Source organism: Battus philenor, unplaced genomic scaffold, assembly GCF_028537555.1.
Source record: "Battus philenor isolate CCGP_79_NKW_IND1 unplaced genomic scaffold, ilBatPhil1.0.hap1 SCAF_2, whole genome shotgun sequence".
Classification (NCBI taxonomy): domain Eukaryota; kingdom Metazoa; phylum Arthropoda; class Insecta; order Lepidoptera; family Papilionidae; genus Battus; species Battus philenor.
In genome coordinates, this window is record NW_027181682.1 from 1,859,644 (window position 1) to 1,879,823 (window position 20,180).

Sequence of the window (20,180 nt, forward strand, 5' to 3'; positions counted from 1 at the left end):
TTTTAAGGCTTCGAAAAACTTTACGAAGTTTAGAAGGCTGTATTCTAGTTTAAATATAGAACCCATTTATTACATCTAGTAAAACATTTAAATTAGACTAAGGACTATTCCTAATTAGAATTTTAATTTTCAAGCTAATAAAAGAATATTTTAATAAAAGTTGATATGTCTGTAACCACATCTATATCTTGAAATATACCAAGTTTTCTTAACATAATCTATTTTAAATTTAGAATAAATTATAATAATTTTTAAAAAAAGAATCTAAGAAGCATTATGATTGAAATTACTATGAAATTGTACTGCTTTGTTACCTTTCTTTAAATACGAGGATGTCAGCTACGAGGATTCTGAAATATCCCGCTGCAAGTTCTGTCGGGATTTAGTAATCATTTTTACACCAGTCCTGTGACAACTATATCATTACCGTCATCATCATTTTATACCATCCTCATATCATCGTAATCCGTACACTGCTAGATATAGCCCCTTTCTCTGATTACCAATAGCATCAACTAAAATTGGACCTTAACACGTTCACTGCGGCTTGAGGCCGATTCAACCTCATGGTAGACTTTGCACTGGTGCGGCGCGTAAAACTCGTGTTTTCTCTCTAGTGCGGCGGCTGTTTAAAAATGATTGAAACATGAGGCAGAAAAGGCCTCAACCGCACTACTAGGAAGTTCAGCTTAAGGCTGATTCGACCTCAGCCGCACCAGCTGAAAGTTCTTCAAAATTGGGCCCGCAGTGAACGTGTTAACAAGGTTGTGTTTCTACTGTGGAACGCCTTTCAAAAGTAGGCTATGTAATATTGTTGCACACATTTAAAATTTGTTATTTTTACATCGGCGCCTCCCAATATTACCTCGGGCAGCCGCTTGGGTTGCCTGTCCTTTTATTTAGAGCGCTTTACTAGTGTAGCGACACCAACCGGATCGCATAGATCACTGCGCGTTACAAAGCCAGGAGCGTTCGTTTTTATATATACCTTTCTCTATCGCACACATCTTCTGTCGTGCTCACATAAATGACACGCTGTGATTGGTTGTAAAGTAGAGATTGTGATTGGTTGTGTAAATAAAGCTAGTTCTATGATTTGTTAACGTGCTTTTATGTGTTTTTTTTATATAAATAGAGTATTACTGTATATAAAATTCGTTCTGTTCTCTGCATTTGACTTACTTTCAACTCTAAGACTTCTCTCTAAAAATGGTAACGTAAATATATTTTCTTGTAATTTGTACACAGGAGTTTCTAAAGAACAACAGGGTGTCCAAAAACCTGGTTGCTTTGGTGAATAAATATTCCTCGCATCTATGGAGGGAGTCTCGCGGAGTCCAGATCCCCCACTTTCTGAACACTGCCCCCCACGGCCTCCGGCTGAGGCTCATGTCGGCTACATTCCTGCGACACTTGCAGAACGTACGTAGTTTATATACATGATGATTTAACTTTGCATAACTCAATTGTCAGCAAAAGGTTTTAAAGTTTTACACCTATTTCCTGTCATCCTGTATAAATTCATTGTAACATGTGTAATAGAATGTGATAGGATAATAGATAATAATTTTTGGCAATACTAAGAGCCATTGAATAATAATTCATTTTATTACGTCACAATCCAGCAATATTTTTTTAGTAAACACATACAAAGTATCGTGATGAACTAATTCTCTATATATGTACTATTATGACATTACTTTTGCGCCATCAATTATATGATGATATAATGTTGATATGATGATGAAATACGGAGGCTGAATTGGCGGGCACAAAAAGAGTGTTCTCGACTTTTTGTAACACCAGATAGTACCCAGGAAGTCAGTTCTCTTTGGTATCGAAAATATGGAGACTAATAGGAGAAATTGTATATATGTATACATATATATATATATATATATATATGACCCGCAATGATAAAAAGAGATACAGTACCTAGCGATAAATATTACACACATTGCACTAAATATGACTGACAAAACGTCATATATTATATTCCTAGATATATATATATACATACATACATATATATATATACATACATTTATATATATACATATATAGATACATACATATATATATATATAAATATATATATATCCAGTAACGTTTGTGTACTAAGAGTGACTATACTGTAAGTAATATTGTAGAAGATAGGATTCCTTTAGAACACACGAGTTCTCGTCTTTATTCTATTTCAATGTTTATTAAATTATTTCAAACAATACATAGTCCTGCTGTACATTCTTTCGCCTGTTTATATCAAAGGCATTTAAAACGAACACATTGTAGCCTCAAGTTGATGTCAAAAAAGATGTAATGGTTCGTATTTTGAATATTTTTTCAACTAGAAACGTTTTTGGCGGTATTGTAGATTTCAAATATTAAATTCTAGAATATACGTTATTTAATTTCTTTCAGAACACGGTATTTCAAAAGTGCGAACCGGCATTTCTGAGACAGCTTGTTGGTTGTTTGCATTTGTATACATACAATGAAGGTGAATATATGAACAGAATAAAATAAAATCATTTAAAAAACTTTCAAGTTAAAGGTTTTTTTGATACCCATATTGTGGTGGTTGTGGAAAAATATGTACCTAGTCCGCCATATTGGAACGGCGTCCATCTTCAATTTTAAATTTTGACGTAATCATCGTGTTTTACTAGCGTAGCCCTTTCATTTGATACCCATATTGAGGGGGTTAAGGAAAAATATGTAATCCGCCATTTAGTATCGGCGGCCATCTTAGATTTATAATGTTATTGATTTTATTATATTGTATTGTCATCTAAATTAAATTTGTGTACCAAATTTCAAATCAATCTGACAACTGGAAGGTGCTTAAATTTCAATTTCTAATTTTGACCCAAATAAACAAATTCTGTACGGGTCGAACTAAATAAAACCGTTTAAAAATTGAGTCGAATTTAATATTTGTTTCTTTAAGTATATGCGTTAATGTTTGTTTTTAAGGCATGTTCGTGGTGAGACATGGTGAAATAACAGATTCTATGTACATAATACATACAGGACGAGTACTTGAAAGCGAAGAAGACGACAATCAAACAAAAATATTTCATATCGGAGATTGCTTTGGCGTGGTAATTACTGTTTGAACTACTCAATAGGCATAAAACATATTTTGATGAGATTTATTTATAGGATTTATAAGAATACTTCTTAAATCTATGTCAAGTAAAGTCCCTGTACTTTTGTTTTAAATAATTTTCAGTAAATTTTTGGTTAGCGTTTCTTTCTGTCGTCCTTCACAAGCTCTTTTACTATATCGTTTTTCGTATTAATGTTGCGTTCTCTTTTTTATGTAAGACTTTTATATGTTTGATGATATTATACGGTCTGATTTATAATAATTATTATTCTGTTTCTAGTTACAAGGTTTGACCCATAACATGCCTTACGTATACTCATATAGAACAATATCTAAAAGTCAAATACTTACATTGAACCTTAACGAATGGGAAGATCTTCTTAAACATTTCCCAATTAGTAGGAGGACTATATTTCGAAGGTCCAGCTCAGATGACAGTCCTCCTGGTCGGAATAAACCTCGCAGAAGTTCGAAGGAAAAACGTCGAGTTACAATTGTTAATCCTAATGATGAAACGCCAGACAAGATAGACAAAACAACTGAATCAGTAATTTTGACTGCTACTGAACAGACACAGTCGAAACCTACTTTGAATCAATCTGTAGTAACACAAACGAACACAGAAGAACCTGGAATAAGTACAGACCTGCATGAAAAGTCATCCCAATCGATAATGAAACCAACTTTGGAGGATAATGATTTCGTATCAGATACCATTGATGTAGACAAACATATATGGCCAATGGATAGCAGACATTCCAGTGATTTGAGTATTAAAAGTGATATCACCAAAAAAGAAGTAGTACCGTCAAACAAAGTTCGTAATGAGGACATAGAGGATGGCGAAGTAAACACAGCAGCTTCCCGTGCAGGATCAATAGTAACGTTAAGAAGCTCTAAAAGCTCTGGAGCAGACATTGGTGCTTTGAGCAGCAGTTCCATAAGAGATGTAGATAGTTTGCTTCAAGTAGAAGATGAACAAATCACATCAGCTCTTATAGCCAAGCTTGATAGACCTCGACAACCTTCTATTCAGAGCCCAACTAGAGAAGATGCCACAGCTGAAAAAGAAGAAATGTTTGTCAAAGATTTTAAATATAGCGATGATGCCGGTGAAAACATAACTAGTTTTGATATGAAAACGTTGGATAACTATATACTTGAGCGTCAAGATGAAGAAGAGTCTTTAATTCCTCTTAAAGTGGACGAAATTTCCAAAATGATGCAACAAGACGAGCTTCCATCTACTTCGCGCATAAACAAGCATACGTTACACGTTCGTTACAAAGAGGATAAGGATAAAAGAAGTTCTTCTGAAGATTCTTCGCAAAGAGAAATGGAACTTAAACTGCCAGATAGCAAACGTAGAGTAGGAAATATTTCTATAGATGATAACAAACAGTACAAGAAAAAAGAGGACGTGAGGAGTGAAGAAAGCAAAAAAAACTTTGAGAATATAGAAGATAAAATAAAAGACGATGAAAAGAGGGAGAAAAAAATTACTGTAAATTACAGAGAAGATGAAAATAGAAAAGATGATATGAAAATGGAAAAAGAATATGAATATGTAGCAGAAGAGTATAGAGACAATGACAATGAAGGCCAAGATAAAAGAAAGGATGAACTCAAAAGAGATAACAGAGAGGATGTCCACGAAGATGCTGTGAAAGTAGAAGATGAACGACTAGCGGATAAAAACAAAGTTCAAGAGGAGCATAAGATTGATAAAGTAGAGGAAGAGCAAATAGAGAATGAACACACAAGAGATGTAGATAATAAAGAAGACGATAACGAGAAAGATAAGAAAAGAGATGAAGAGAACAATGTATTGAAACTTGAGATTGATGAAAGTACATCTAATGATGAAGAGTCTAAATAGTAGATTTATGATCATAATTATTATGTTCTTTTTTATTTAATTGTTGTTACTGTTTATTATATTTTACAATAGTATTTAATTAAATTCTATTTCTACTATTAATTAGTTTCATTATGTTTAAAAATCTATTAATATGATATATTTCTACCTTTCTTCTACTTACATTCTACAATTTCTATATTTTCCTTACTAACCACCGTTCATTCATCGCCTCACTTCAAAAGTTTTTAGAGCTTAAACCGGTGAAGGTATTCGGAGAACCCCCCGTGCCCCGTGAAGAGCTAGACCAGGACTGGATCTAGATTTATACTGCGAAGCATGCGATAGGCTGAGACGGCGACCGGGACCACTGACTCTATAAGCGCGCATTCAAAATCGATGTATTTGAAAACGCAAATGTACTTGTGTCACAAATTTGTTTTTTTTTAAAGCATAAAAATCAGTACAATACTTTTCTATTCGTATTTGATTTTTTTTATTTTCTATTATATTTATAGTGTGTTCTATACGTTAGACAGAAACTTTTTGGTATCTAAGACAGATGATAAGCCCAGCTTATAAACAAAAGATTCTATCTTTTTTATCAAGTATCAAATCAGTTTGCATCCAGTAACTTCATGTAGCGTGCTCCTAATGCACTTTCTATTTCATACAACATAAGAGTAATATACACCTATCCCCCGATTTACACGGTACTTGTTTTACACGTTTTCGCTTTTACACGGTTTACCAAATAAGTTTTTTTTATGTTTTAATAACCAATTCTATTACCATCTCTCATAATATAAATATTTCCGCTTCATCCATCGATTCCGAAAAAAAGAATGAGAGCAATTTCTGACAGTGATAAAGGATAAGAAAACACCTTTGGTTTTATTTTTTGTTCATCTGTTTAATGTATTGTAATTAAAAAAAAACAGTGTTTCCGTAATATATTAAATATTTTAACTTTGTCAATGCAAATTTTGATTGAAAAAAATCACAACTGTTAAATAGCAAAATAATGCATTTTCTGCAGGTTTTTCGATTTACACGGTTTTAACTTGAAAATTTTTAATTTACACGTTTTTCTCAGGAAAGTATCTACCGTGTAAATCGGGGGATAGGTGTACTTTATTTAGTTTCGTTATAAGGACAAATAGTTACCGATCGACTTCGCCGGAATACATTGTTTCTCTTCTCTATATCATTTTGTTTATCTCGCACATTCCAACTTATTAAATCTAAATTTCATTTTTTACGTGACTCACGTGATAAGTTACTTATATCTTCGGAGAACTTGAAAATGACTGTCTGTTCATTCTACTATGTTTATGGAGAAATCTTTCACTGTTGTCGCTGTCAGCTTATGTAATTAATTACCAGCAGCAATAAGACGCGCTAAATCGCTGTCAGTTTTTAAAAAAGATAATAAAAGAATACTTTCTTAGCCCCTAAAATAAGGTACCGTGTGGTATTTAATTTATTCGTATTTATGTAATACCTCTCCATGTAATTACCTATATATATATACATATATATATATATATATATATATATATATATATATATAAATGCACTACTTTAATAACTAAAATTAAAGTAAGACAATAAAGTAAGAAAAGGACCAATGCGAATCACACATAAATATGTTTGCCGCATACTCATTTATCAGCGGGACGGCGGGCGATGCACTTTGTTGCACGACTACCACTGCATGTGCGGAAGTGGCTAAATATTGGTCCTTTTCTTACTTAGGATGGACTTCCGCAAGATAACGCCTGATCTATTAAATAACTAAAATTAAAATTATCTCATATATATGTAGATCAAATATCTGTGTGTTTGTAATAAATATGTATACAAGATTGACGTTTCACGTATAAACCTTTAAAGGAACTGGGGAACAATGTTTTAAAATAAAAATTTGGCTTCATATAGTAGTTGAATTCATTCGAAAGTTTTTTCCGTATCAATTGGTTCATTATACTGAAATGATATCTGACTTCAATTGGAATAATGTATACAAGACGTATGCGTTATATGATTGACTGCATAATCTAAAATAGATTGAATCCCACACCGGGGTAGGCTTGATACGGGTCAGCTGAAAGTGATTTTCCTGTACCGACGATGCGCCGAAATAGCCTGGCCTCTATCCAAATCGACGTTCGTCCTATTGATAAATTCAACATCTATTACAATGATTTACATGAATGAATTATGAGTATAGTTGATGCTGTTATATATATGAATATAATTGTATCGCCAAATGTGTTTCTAAGTGCAAAGCTCAAGAAGAACTCGATCAATACCACTATTTTTCTATAAATATATATATATATATATATATAAAAGATTTGACAATTAAGAGTTTAAAACCTTTTACACTTACTTCTTATCATAAAGTATCAAAAGTGATCACTTTGTAATTGTTTTTTTTTTTATTGGAATGCGACCAATTCTGGCAGTCAGTTTGCATGAACAGATAGTTAAATATGATTATATATTAAATAAGTCCATAATAGTTAACAAAAATATACAATGGGCGGTCTTATCACACGAGGCAATCTCTTACAGACAACCATTGTATGAAAGTAGATGTATAAATAACGGCTAGTTAACGTGTAGAAAACATACATATATATTAACATACATACATATGTATGTAACATATAATAAATAATGGATAATACATTTAATAAATATAATACAATAATAAATACTCCTTCTTATCTCCGTAACCTTTTCCACTTCTCCCGAGCCCAGGACAAACCTTGTCGTTCGAACGTAAGGACGTCACTGGCCATCCCAACCATCACTCTGATTTCTTTTCCTATTCCTTCACTGTCCATGCCGCAAGATTAGGGAACGCTCTCCCCTACGAAATACGTGATTGTCCATCATTACCTGTATTTAAAAAGCGAGTCAAAGAGCACTATTTATCGCTAGTTGTCTAGTATATATAATATTTTTAGCTATGTATGTTATATATGTATTTATGCTTATATTATGTATATATATTATTTATTATGCTTATTTATGTAAGTATATAATATGTAAGTATACATTTATGTTCATGTTAAGTATGTAATTATGGTCAAAAGTCGTATCTATTGTAAATATTTCAATTTAATTATTGTGCACGTTGTGTCTGCCTTACTTTTTATGAATCTCCTTCCGTAGGCCTACTGGAAGAAATTTCTGGTTAGAAATAAGTAGTGCCTGTTGTGTCAGTTATATTTGTATTGTTACTTTAGTGTTTTTATTGTGTACAATAAACTGTTAAATAAATAAATAAAATAAATAAATAAATGAAAATGTAATCATTATGCATATCTGAAATATATGTTTTTTAACAGAGTGCATCATACATAAATATGATGTATATATCTTTCACTCCAATCTCATAAGAACATAAAATATCTATGGTAAATAAATAGCAAAAAAAAAGAAGAGGGATATTTAAAAAAAAAACTTTATTACAAAACTCTTAATTGAATATTCTAAGTGTTCACATTAAAGTAGATATAAAACGTACTGAAGTTCGTGAAGATGGATGTCTTTATCTCGGAACTTTGTCCGCGTGTACATTGGAATGCCCAGCATCTGTTCCATGCGTCGATGTGCCGTCGATGTTTGGGGCTGAATCTTCAATCGTCGCCGCGCTAACTTTTAAATGCTTGGGTGTATAGCGAGAATAACTTATTTATAACTTAATTTTAATAAAATTACGGTTCCCTTAAGTTAAATCATTATGTTTTTTTTTAACTATCCGCCTTCATCATTGGTCTCTTCGGTTATGCCGGCCGCATCTGTAACAAAGATTACATTTTTAAATTCGTAAAGCTACCGCAGTTTATACTGTGAGTGCACTCAACGGAAGACGTTTGTATTAACAAATTTTTTGAATAATAAAATCCGCATTTAGATTCTATCGTTCAATGCTTTTAATAAAACTATAAACTAAATGATATATTATTGGCTTAAGTTCGAAAACATAAATCTGGTACCAGACAGCCTGCAAGTTTATACAGTTTTTTTATTGATTTAACAAATAAATAATTTATTTATTTAGTTTTTATTTTCGTTTTTATGTGACATAAAATCTAATGTCACCCACAACTCGTAATGTCATTATTCGTTTACTGTTTTCGTTTCAATTCAAATCAATATCAACCAGTGGCGTAGCTAGGGGGTGGCGAGCGGGGCGGCCGCACCAGGCACCACAAGTAGGGGGGCACCAAAGTTAAATTTTTTTTTTTGAATGATGAATAATAAAATTTAAAATATAAATGAAAACCATAAATTAAAGTAAATAACATAAAAAGAATATCGAATTTTACTATTCTTGTGCTAAAAAAGTTGTTAAATAATATTGAACATTAAAAAAAAATAAACGGTTACAAATTATAATATACACAGTGTTTAAGCCTTTCATTCGCAAAACACACAAAGTGTTTTTTTAAAAGAGCCCTAAATGACAAAATAATAAATTATTACATTATTGCAAGATCTTGCAATAATGTCAATATAACATGAACTAGTCGACACTATTGATTTTGAAAATGTGATTAATGACTTTGCAGGCCAAAAAGCGAGGAGATCTAAAGTTATTTTATATATATTTATTATTATTTTGATCCCAAAAAAATATATATTAACTACATTCTGTTCTGAATTTTGAAATTATTTAGACTCTTTAGGGGGGGGGGGGGGCACCAAGCCCCAATCTGCCCCAGGCCTCAAATACCATAGCTACGCCACTGATATCAACTGTCACGGTTATATATGAAATTCATTGTAATAACAGTGGCGCCATCTGTTGAAAATTGGTCATACATTTACAAACCGTTGTGGGCACATTCACGTCAACTTTGCTGAAGATCATCACACGATTAGATATATAGTTTAAGATTCTATAAAGGACATACAGACAAATATTCATATATACATATATATATAGAGAGATATAGATATATGTATATACATATTAGTGCAAAGAAGTGCTCTTTTACAATATATTTATTAACTGACAGCAACAACAATGAAAGAATTTTCCATTAATATAGTAGAATGAAAAGGCATAGTAGAAAATTTCAATTACAAGTTCTCCGATAGCGTGAGCGACAAAAGAAAAAGAGATCTAGATTTAAGATAAGGTGAGTAAACTGGTTAAACAAAATACTACAGAGAAAGGAAAGGTTGCTTGTAGTATTTTTTTAATTACAGATAATAAAACATATTTAATTTAGACGTCAAATGTATTACTAAATAATTGTATTATTTATATTTATCTGTGGTTACATAAATAATAAATTACGATTTAATTTTACAATTTTTAAAATAAAACAACGTAATAAAAGCGAAACGTAAGAGAATACAGATTAAAAAATATATATGATGCCGTTCGTAATGTCTCTGAATCGTGTTATTTTCGGTACGGTTTCTGTCCGTACCGACTATTTGTGTGATCCAATGACGAATATCACTCGAATGTGACGCGAGAGGATATTTAGAAACATTCATAGAATCATGTTAAGAATTATATTTATAGCAATATAAGAAACGATAGCAATTCTTCACATTTCAGAGTCTTCGTTTTTGTTTGTAGAGAATACGGGTTTATATTTATGACAATCATGAGTCATTCAATTGACCGGAATTCGAAATTCTTAAAAAAAAATACGAAGATAAGGTTAGATTTTTTTCTTGCTTCAATTTTTGGGTGCTTGTTTTTCGCCCCTGCTTTGTATGCGTCAGGGACGTCACTATATCAAGATGAACATTTTTTTCAGTTTGTTGTATTTTTATATATCTTTCTCCTAACATCCTTCGCAATTTCTTTGACCTATCACATTTTGATCCTCCTTACCATATCTCCTTCATCTACATTTCTTTTTAAATTTAGTACTTATTACAACATCTTTTTATTTTATATGTAAAATTACAGATAAAAATATTTATATTTTTATCTGTAATTTTACTTTTTATTTATAGGTTAAACCTTTATCCCAGGTTCATCAGAAAAAGACTAATGTATGCCTGTCGTAAGAGGTGATAAAAAGAGCATCAGGTTCGCTGACGTTGGAAGTACGGGCCTTCATCATCCATTGAATACGAACCCGAGAAGGATAGCAACGCGAAATGGTCTCGTGTTGAGAGGCAGCTGCGGGTTCCGTAGAAGATCCTGAGATCCCTACAAAGGTACCAAAGACGACCACTGAGGTGGTTTTAGTGAGCAGGAATCCCCTGTTCCCCCAGAGGACAGAGTATCTTATGTCCATCGAGAAGATTGTCACAGATACCAAGTAAAAGGTCAGGTTAAGTGAACTTAGCTTCTACGGTAAAGTGATGTAGCAGAAGGAAGCTGCGGATAGAGAGAGAGAAAGAACATCTGAGCTCCCCATCCGCTGTCGAAGTCCTGGACGTCAGAGGGTGTTATACCGCGCCATTCTCCAACCCCCTTAACATGGCTTTGGAGATGGATTCATGGTGATCCGCCGCAAGTAGGGAGTTGAGGCACTGGGCCACCGCCGTTGAAACTGCGGTAGTATGCGAAAGCGTTCCCGTAGTTTCAACACACGGCATTCAAGAAGACTGTGCGTTTTTAGCTGGTAGAAGTCCATAACTCTTTCGTTGCCCCCGCAGCGGAGGGATAACCCATGCAGGATTTCCCCACGAGTAAAAGAAAGTGAACTTAGCTCAAATGCTCCGAGGCAACTAAATTTTCTGTAACCAAGCTACCTCCTAACTATAGTCTCTCACGTGCCTCTTAATAAATAAAAGAGATGCGTGTGTACTATCCGAATGGCTTACTTCAATTGATCAATGTGAATACAGCTTTATAATTTAATTCAGGGATGAGCAACCCGCGGCACGCGGGCCGCATGCGGCCTTCGAGGCAAGTGAATTTTAATTTTTTTTTGTATTTTTTTTTTAAAAAAATGCTAGAATCAAGGCTTTAAAGATAATAAAAGTATCTAATTAGTTGTAAATCGGTTGATTACGAACATAAATTACGTTTAGAACATGGTTTGAACCTTGAATATATACTTTATTTTTTTCATGGCCCACTGTTTTTGAAACTGCGGCCCTCCGACCAAAAAAGGTTGATCACCCCTGATTTAATTGATATTAAACTGCAGTGTCAGCGCACTCTATCGAGAATACGCTAATCAATTCTGGCTGCGAGCTTAGATCCTGCGGTAATAGTTAACTAAAAGACCTTCCACCAGACTTTTTTTCTCGAGCCAAAAAAAAATGGCGAAAAGCACCAAGGCCTTTATATAGAGAAAATTTTATATTTATATCGTTGTTTTTTTTTTATTTTAATAGCCTTGCAAAACATTAAAGATAGAAATCGATATCTTTTATGAGGATTTGTGGTTTATCTGTTCTAATACCATACCGAATATATTCTTACCAATTTCTATATAAACCCAATTTTAAAAAGTCTCTGCCACTTACGATGGAATTGAAAAGGCGTGGTAAACAAAAACAATATGTTCTTTTATTCACCTATATATTCTCCGCGGAGGATCAGTTATATGTCATGAGAAGAATGTCAGATATATAAGTGCAGACTTCAGTTTAAATGATAGTTCCACACGCGCACTTATTAAAGAGTCCGCAACAAACACTTTTTACAATCCCTTTCATAACACACCAATGCTATCAAAGCAATTCATTTCCAAGCTTTATTATCGTTCAAATCTTTCACACGCTAATATGATCATTTCACAAGCGAAATTTGAGATTTATTAATACAAATTGTAGACATTCATTTTGCCGCGCATTTTTAAGTCAAAAGACGTCAGATATTTAAAAATAAATCGTAATTTATTCCGTTATAAAATTATTTTTATATAATCTGTAACATTGACATTAAATAAGGAAAATTTTATCTGCTTATATCTATATATATATATATAGATATATTATATCTATATTTTTAATTCAAAAAAAGAGCACCTAAAGTTAATATAACATTAAAATAATTGAATATTCAATAATGTATGTATATTAATAAATAAATTTCAAATTTGAATTTGAAAATCGTATTCGAAAAATAAAACAGAGGTCGTTAGCATAACTATGGAGGTTAGGATGGAATAGAAAATTTTAACAAATACGCGATATTATAACATTGGATGCTTTACAGAAATAGAAACAGTCCTTGAGAGCAACTCGGACACTGGAATACCGTTCTACATTTATACGAGCAGCTGGAATTCAAATTACGTGCACGGGCATCACGGCTTCAAATTCGTAGAAACGCTGTGTTTAAATTATATTATAATCTCGTATATATAATCTACGAATAAACAACCTCTTTGGACATGACATGTAATGAGGGCTCATTAAAAATATATGTACTCATAGAAATATCTCGTTAAAGCTAACAAAAATTCAATAACTGAATGTTTTCATTCCGCCAAACACAGAGAAACATGGTGACGCATAGCCGAGAATATATATAAAAATTAATCCGTATATCTGTTAGTCGTACCATAACTACAGAATAACTTCATTCAATCATTTATTTCTAATACTTTATAACAGTTTCATTTGAAATAAATTGCATTTTTGACCGTTGAATTTTTGTCATAGAATTTGAAAATCAATTTTTTTGATATTGACATATACGTCATCTTTTACGACATTAGAAACGCAGTATTATTTATTTACGCGCCAGATTATAAAGGTTATAAATATATGCCAAAAAGATAAAAAACGTTACATTTTTTAAATACTGTTCTTAATTCAAATTATTTATTAAAAATTAAAACTGGACAACATATGTCTATATATGTCTATAGTTATAATTGGAATTTTTTTTAATATGAAAGCTTGTTATTATTCAAAAAAAAATTAAAGTTAGAATATTACATGAACATGTGATAATTGTATATTAATTACGTATGTGTTATTAAAAAATATAGTATTATAGTTTTAAATAAAATTTACAGACTATAAAAATTAATATTTTACATATTTAAAAAATAATTTATATTTTATAAACGTATTTCTGAATTGTTAAATATAATTTGTGCGTTAAATTTGTTTCCGAACGAATACATCGGTAGTTAATCATTTTTAAATTAGTCATCAACGCGGCGTCTTCGCTTGTCGTTGTGTTATGATTTATGGTCGTTGCTCTTTTGTCTTTGGTTCGGAATTAGCTTTGGATAATTGATGCGTTTTGGCATTCCAACGTTGCGCGATCTTTTGCAACTGAAAAGAATATACGAATATCTCCCACCACATCCGTTGGCGACGACTTTATTTTTAAAATTTATACATATCTAACGCGATATTAACAACGTGTGTTATTCGAGTTGGAATGGGCCAATTAAAATCCAATAAGAATCAAAACAGTGTTCTAACTATATAGGGTGATTAGTTATATGTTTAAATGAGTGAAAGTTTATCTCGTTTAGCAGCAAAAAGCTTAAAAGTTTTTACTGCTATTTACAATCTTCAGAGTTATGGCTTTGTACAGGGGTACAAAGCCATAACTCTGAAATATGTTATATATTTTTTATTACAATTCCACAGGCCGGCAACGGATTTTACCACCCATTCTACCTCTTAATCAAAATCCTTCCTATTTTTCCTCGGTAAATAAAAGTCCTACTTTATTTGGCTGACTCGCAATTGTAGATCACGGGTTCGATTTCAAAGATAGAATCTTATATAGTTCACATTTTGTGCATTAATTATATATATAATGCCACTGTTCACAAATAAGTTTCCAGTTTAATACCACACTGCAATCACCAACCCGCTTATCAAACGTAGCGATTATTGTGTATTCCCTTATAGATATCTTTGAGGGAGGCCTATACTTTACAGAGGCCATCTATAGGATAAAATAACGAAACATAAATAATATATAACAAATATGTGGCAAATTTAAAAGAAACATTGTATGTATCTATGGTATAACTTTTACAATTCTAACAGTAATAAAAAATGTAGTGCAAATGACGCAATTCATATTATACAGATTAAAAAAGTATAATAACGAAATAGCATTAAGTAAAAATAGCATTATATTAGCATAGCTTTTATTTAAATCTATTTCCGTTACAAAATTCTAATTTTAAATCTTCTAGTGAGTCACCGAATTGGTCTGTTTGTACGTTTTTGGCAAAGGCTCCATGCCTTATCGCCATTATCAACGAGTTAATATATTTAATTAACTATAGCTATTTATTTCTCTAATTCACATGTATATGTTTCATTGGTGATTCAGACTGACCCCGGGTCTACAAGATACTGGATAAGGGAAGACCTCAATCGTTGGAATGACAAAAAGATTGGGAGATTCACAATTAGTAAATGGAAGTATAAGTGAGATAATTTATCTGCTTTCGATATTAAAGAACTAAAATTTTAGCTAGAATAAGGTCGGAGGTCGTTATAAATTCGCAAATTTCGTTCATGGATGATTACCAACGCTCTGAGGAATTAACTGTAACGCTAATAGCAGTTGAAACGACTTAACAGCTGCAACAAAACCGAAATTGCCGACGTAAACCGTAAATCGCGATGCGTTAAATAACAGGCTATTTATGCGATTTATGTTTACTATAGAAATAACATTAGCACGTTAAATCAATGCTAATTATTTAAATAATTTATAAATTCTTTAGATATTAACAGCGAGTTTAAAATGATATAAAATATATTTGTTTATTTAAGAGTTAATATTAAAATATACAGAGATAAACAAAAATATTACGCCTCTTTCAAATTACGCATATATTATCTGTTATTCGAAACTGCTGTCCGAGTTATCAAAATTAAAACTGAAATAGTAAATGGATGACGATTAATATTATTTTTATTATTAAATATCTACACTTTAGTGTGTGATTTTTTTAATTCTGTAATTATAATATATTCTATACTTTGAAGAAGTTCACAGCTGCTAGCACAGATGTCAAAAAATTATGCCTCCTTAAAATTACTTATATGTTATCTGTTATTCTAATGACCGATTTATCAAAATTAAAATATCATTTGTTCTTCTATAATGAATATTAATATTATTTTGATTATTAAATATCTACATTTTAATGTGTGATTTTTATTTAATCTGTAATTATAAAATTATCTATGCTTTAAATAAGTTAACAACTGTTAGTAATTAAAAATAAATCAACGTTCTTAAATATCTGTGACAGACGTCAAAAATAGGAACAAATGGAGTAGAAAGAAACGCAATACTTGGCTGTATGAACTCATGCGTTGCCTTTCCTATTATAGATAGAGAAAAAAAAGTATGAATGCTCTAAAAACGTCTCAAAATCTTTGAATGGAGAAGGGAAAAATCAAAGATACAACTATAATAAAGAATTACTGATTCCGAAAGAGAGAAAGAGAAAACAACTTTTGTGTTCAAAAAGCTTCTTTTGTGAGATTTAAAAATATTATCCAAAATATTTGTGTGCCAAGGGCTACCACAATACCATAAATACAAGCTATGCCCGCGACTGCGTCCGCGTGGAATTTAAGAAAAAAATCATTTACTTTATATAGTTTTTTTTTTCTTTTAAGAATTTAGTCATTTCAGAGATTATGTTTTATTTTAAAATTACAAACAGATACTCGAATTTGATTTATTTGTATAGATAGCACATTTTTAGAATGACGTGTTCCCCAGGCTTGGTTTAGTGAATATGTAATGCTTTTACTATTAGTAATTCTATAGACAAGGAAATTCCCAGTAGGAGTACTACTACTACGTACGTCTTACCAGTAATACTACCCAGTAGTACTACTGGTAAGACTTTTCGGAAAAAATACTGGATGCCGTTCTTCTCAGGCGGTAGATTCAATTTGACGTCAGTCAGAGATGCAATCGTATGTTGAATAAAGAATTCTTAAATTTTAAATTGAACAAAGCGAAAAATAAGCCAATAGCCAAGAATATTACGAATAATTTTACTTTTTTTTATAATCCTATAATTCTGTGAACACGATTCCGTACACGTAATAGTCTGATTGCTTTCAAAAACTGACATGTTTACTACGGTCCATCGTTTCACGAAACATTTTAAAATCACTTGGCAGCAACGCAATTCTTGTTTACATAGGATCTTCATTACAAGTTACCAAGAAACACAAATAGATATGAAATATTTTAATAAAAGTTTCTCTACATTATCTGCATATATATCACAAAAGTTTAATCTTATTAACAGTTAAAGATTCAATATATTTATAATATACAATTATAAAAAGCGCCAAAAATTAAATATAAAAAACGATTTTAAATGTCAAAGTCTATTATTGGCGCGCGTAATACGATTTTAAATTCTGTTCTGTCAAAGTCTGTTCAGTGCTCGCGTAATTCCAAATTTAAAAGTTTTTTTACAACAATTTCTTTTCAATCAAATTTAGTAGTCGCCTCACTAAAGAGGTTATAAAAATTCCAAGGAGATCGTAATACAATGATTTAGAAAAAGAAAAAACGTAAGTATAATTAAATCGATATATAACTTTAGATATATCGATTTTCCCGGTTGATTTTTTTAAATTTACTACATTGTATATTAAAGACACCGAGGAATTATTCAAATCTAAATATAAATTAAATATATCTATTATTCGATGCATTACTTAGCTAATTTTGATATAGCAACACATATAGAAATAAACTATTAGATATTTATCTCATTTAACGATATATTTATTCTTATTTAATATTGTATTTCGTTATTTAATCTATATTGATTATTATTAGAAATACTGAAAGGTTTCATCGATATATTACATTAGAAATTTTTTAAATATGTCTAATTTGGCGAAAAAAATTAATTTAATTGAATTTAGAATGCATTGCTTTAGAAAAAAACAAATTGAACAGTTGAATACGAAATAGTGGCGAGTTAAAAAAAGTACATTTAAATCGTTGAATAGAATACATTACAGCACCTCAGAACATCCCTGAGTAGAGAAGCCAAAGACTGGCGAGCAGGAGTACCAGGATGAGATAGGTGGCAATGAGGCTTGTGGTCTCGTGATTCGGCATCTTGGTGCTAGCGGCCGCTTGTTGACTTCACAGGTCGCTCCAGAAAACTGAGTGACCCTCCCAAACTGTCGCCGACCGGCGTTCGCCAACACGAAGCCACGCCTCTCATCTCCAAATATCCACATTTATAAATATGAACGCGCAATAATAGAAACTCCGCATTGACAAGTTCCCTCTGGAAACGCGGACGTCATGCAAGAATCTGGAGCATTCTTCTTCAACCTTTTATGTGCCATGTCACCTTTCTTAAGATCTTACGCTTCCCTATGTAACATATGTATCTTTATATTTAAACTCGTGTCTAAATCACTTTCAAATTGCCCCCTTTTAACCCTTTTTTTATGGTCCCCGCTGTTGGGGACTTCTTGTTCCCCTATATCGTGTGGGACAGGGACTTTTTAATTCAAGTAATTTATTCATATTTTTTATTATTATCATTCTTCTCTTTCATATATTCCTTTTTTAACCCTTAACAACCTAGAATTTCAATTTTGATACCAATCTTATAAATGTTCACATTACTATTAGTTTTTTTTTTTTATAGGTTGGCTGTACGAATGTTACTGTTGTATAATATTATTTCCAAAGAAATTAAAAAAAAAACTATTTTTCCCTTCATCTAGACCCTCAAGCAAACACAGCAATATTAAAAAAAAATCACTTTTGTAAATCATGACATAGAGAAAACGTTAAACATAAATCAAATATCTTTTGATAATGATTTTAAATATCTTCCAGTAAGTTTACAAAGTTCATTAAAATAAAAACCTCTTTTCTGATTTTTTTTATTTCATCACCAGACCTAGGAACTTAGTGTAGATATTTTATTTTTTAGAATGGCTGATCATCACGGATTACTTCATCAAAATAATATCTCTACATTGTTTTAAACTAAATTAAAAAAGTTTATTTCAAAAAAAAATAATTATAGCATAGTGTGAAAGGCTTTAAGTGTAAAAGAGACCTCAAAAAAACTCTCGTTTTAGTTGATTGTTGGTTCATTTTATACCATTTCATATTTGAAACTATCCTAGCTTTAATGGATGATATAGGGGCAGTCAAATATGTTAATTCCTATTAAAATAGATATAATGGTATAGTTTACACGAAACACACTAGTGGTCACATTAAATGACGTAATGATATATATACGCTAATTAAAAATGGACAATTATTTAGAAATTACTCCAATATTACTTGAAGTATAATAAATTTTTAACCTATTACATCGTAATTATTTTTTATGTATATGTTGCCAGCATTTCGATTGCTTAACAGAACCTATCGATGGTTGATAGTAAGTAAGAGGCTTTGAGTAAAGTATATATATATATATATATGTTTGTGTGTGTGTGTGTATATACATATACATATGCCATAAATGGTATATATCTTCACTGCTACCAACCAAGTAGTTGTTTATAATTGCGATAGGTTTGACCTAAGAAGAATAAAGTCACAGTTTGTTGAAGTTAAGTAGTGTTATGGATATAATTATATATATATGTATATATATACATATGTATATTAATGTTAATAATGGGTTGCCTGGTCGAAGAAAGCGCAGACGGATTCTTTATTTTAAATGTGGTTGATAGGCTTAAAGAATAAAATGTCCTTTCACGAGGATTTTAGGTTTTATTTCGCATACTATAGAAATTTTGCTGAAGCGAGTTTTAGTAAAATAAACTCCGAAAATTATACAAATCTGATATAAATAAGATTAAATATACCGCCATATAATTTGCTAAAACATGATTTAATTTATATGATTTCTATTTTAATTTTGAAAGTTACATAAAAGTTTTCACAGAGATATAAAATGTCGTAAAAAAAAATTAGAAACATCTTAACAGTCATAACTTACAAGGTCGGAAATGCCGATTTAGAAGACCGTTGAATATAGCAACCAGAGCAGGAACAGCAGGATCACCAGGATCATGTACGTGGCAGCCAGATTGACGGTCTCCGCGTTGATCGGCATGGTTGCAATGTAGCGGACCAGGCAGCACTGAACACTGGAGGACCCTCGTCCGCCCTGAGGCAGGCCCCCACGTCACGGTACTGGGCCAGACTCGAGTCATGCCTCAATATTTTTTTATCTCAATTTTACTTATGATAAAACTATGTGCCCTTATAAACATATCAATATAGAGTGCCTTTGA

The 20,180-nt window shown here is 31.7% G+C and overlaps 1 protein-coding gene and 1 long non-coding RNA gene across 2 annotated transcripts in view; one reads left to right on the forward strand and one right to left on the reverse strand.

Annotated features, from left to right (window-relative positions):
* The window catches only part of LOC137922519 (uncharacterized), a 54,043-nt gene extending 49,052 nt beyond the window's left edge, over positions 1 to 4,991 (forward strand). The window contains exons 37-40 of the mRNA XM_068765565.1: positions 1,249 to 1,422; positions 2,422 to 2,500; positions 2,977 to 3,104; positions 3,393 to 4,991. Coding sequence (XP_068621666.1) covers positions 1,249 to 1,422; positions 2,422 to 2,500; positions 2,977 to 3,104; positions 3,393 to 4,991 — 1,980 coding nt within the window. The remainder of the gene's footprint in view (positions 1 to 1,248; positions 1,423 to 2,421; positions 2,501 to 2,976; positions 3,105 to 3,392) is intronic.
* Positions 4,992 to 8,434: 3,443 nt separating this feature from the next.
* LOC137922384 (uncharacterized) lies at positions 8,435 to 18,467 on the reverse strand. The gene is made up of 2 exons (XR_011107516.1): positions 17,919 to 18,467; positions 8,435 to 8,785 (listed from the first exon to the last, which is right to left on the reverse strand). It is a non-coding gene; the product is annotated as an uncharacterized lncRNA (long non-coding RNA).
* Positions 18,468 to 20,180: the final 1,713 nt, after the last annotated feature.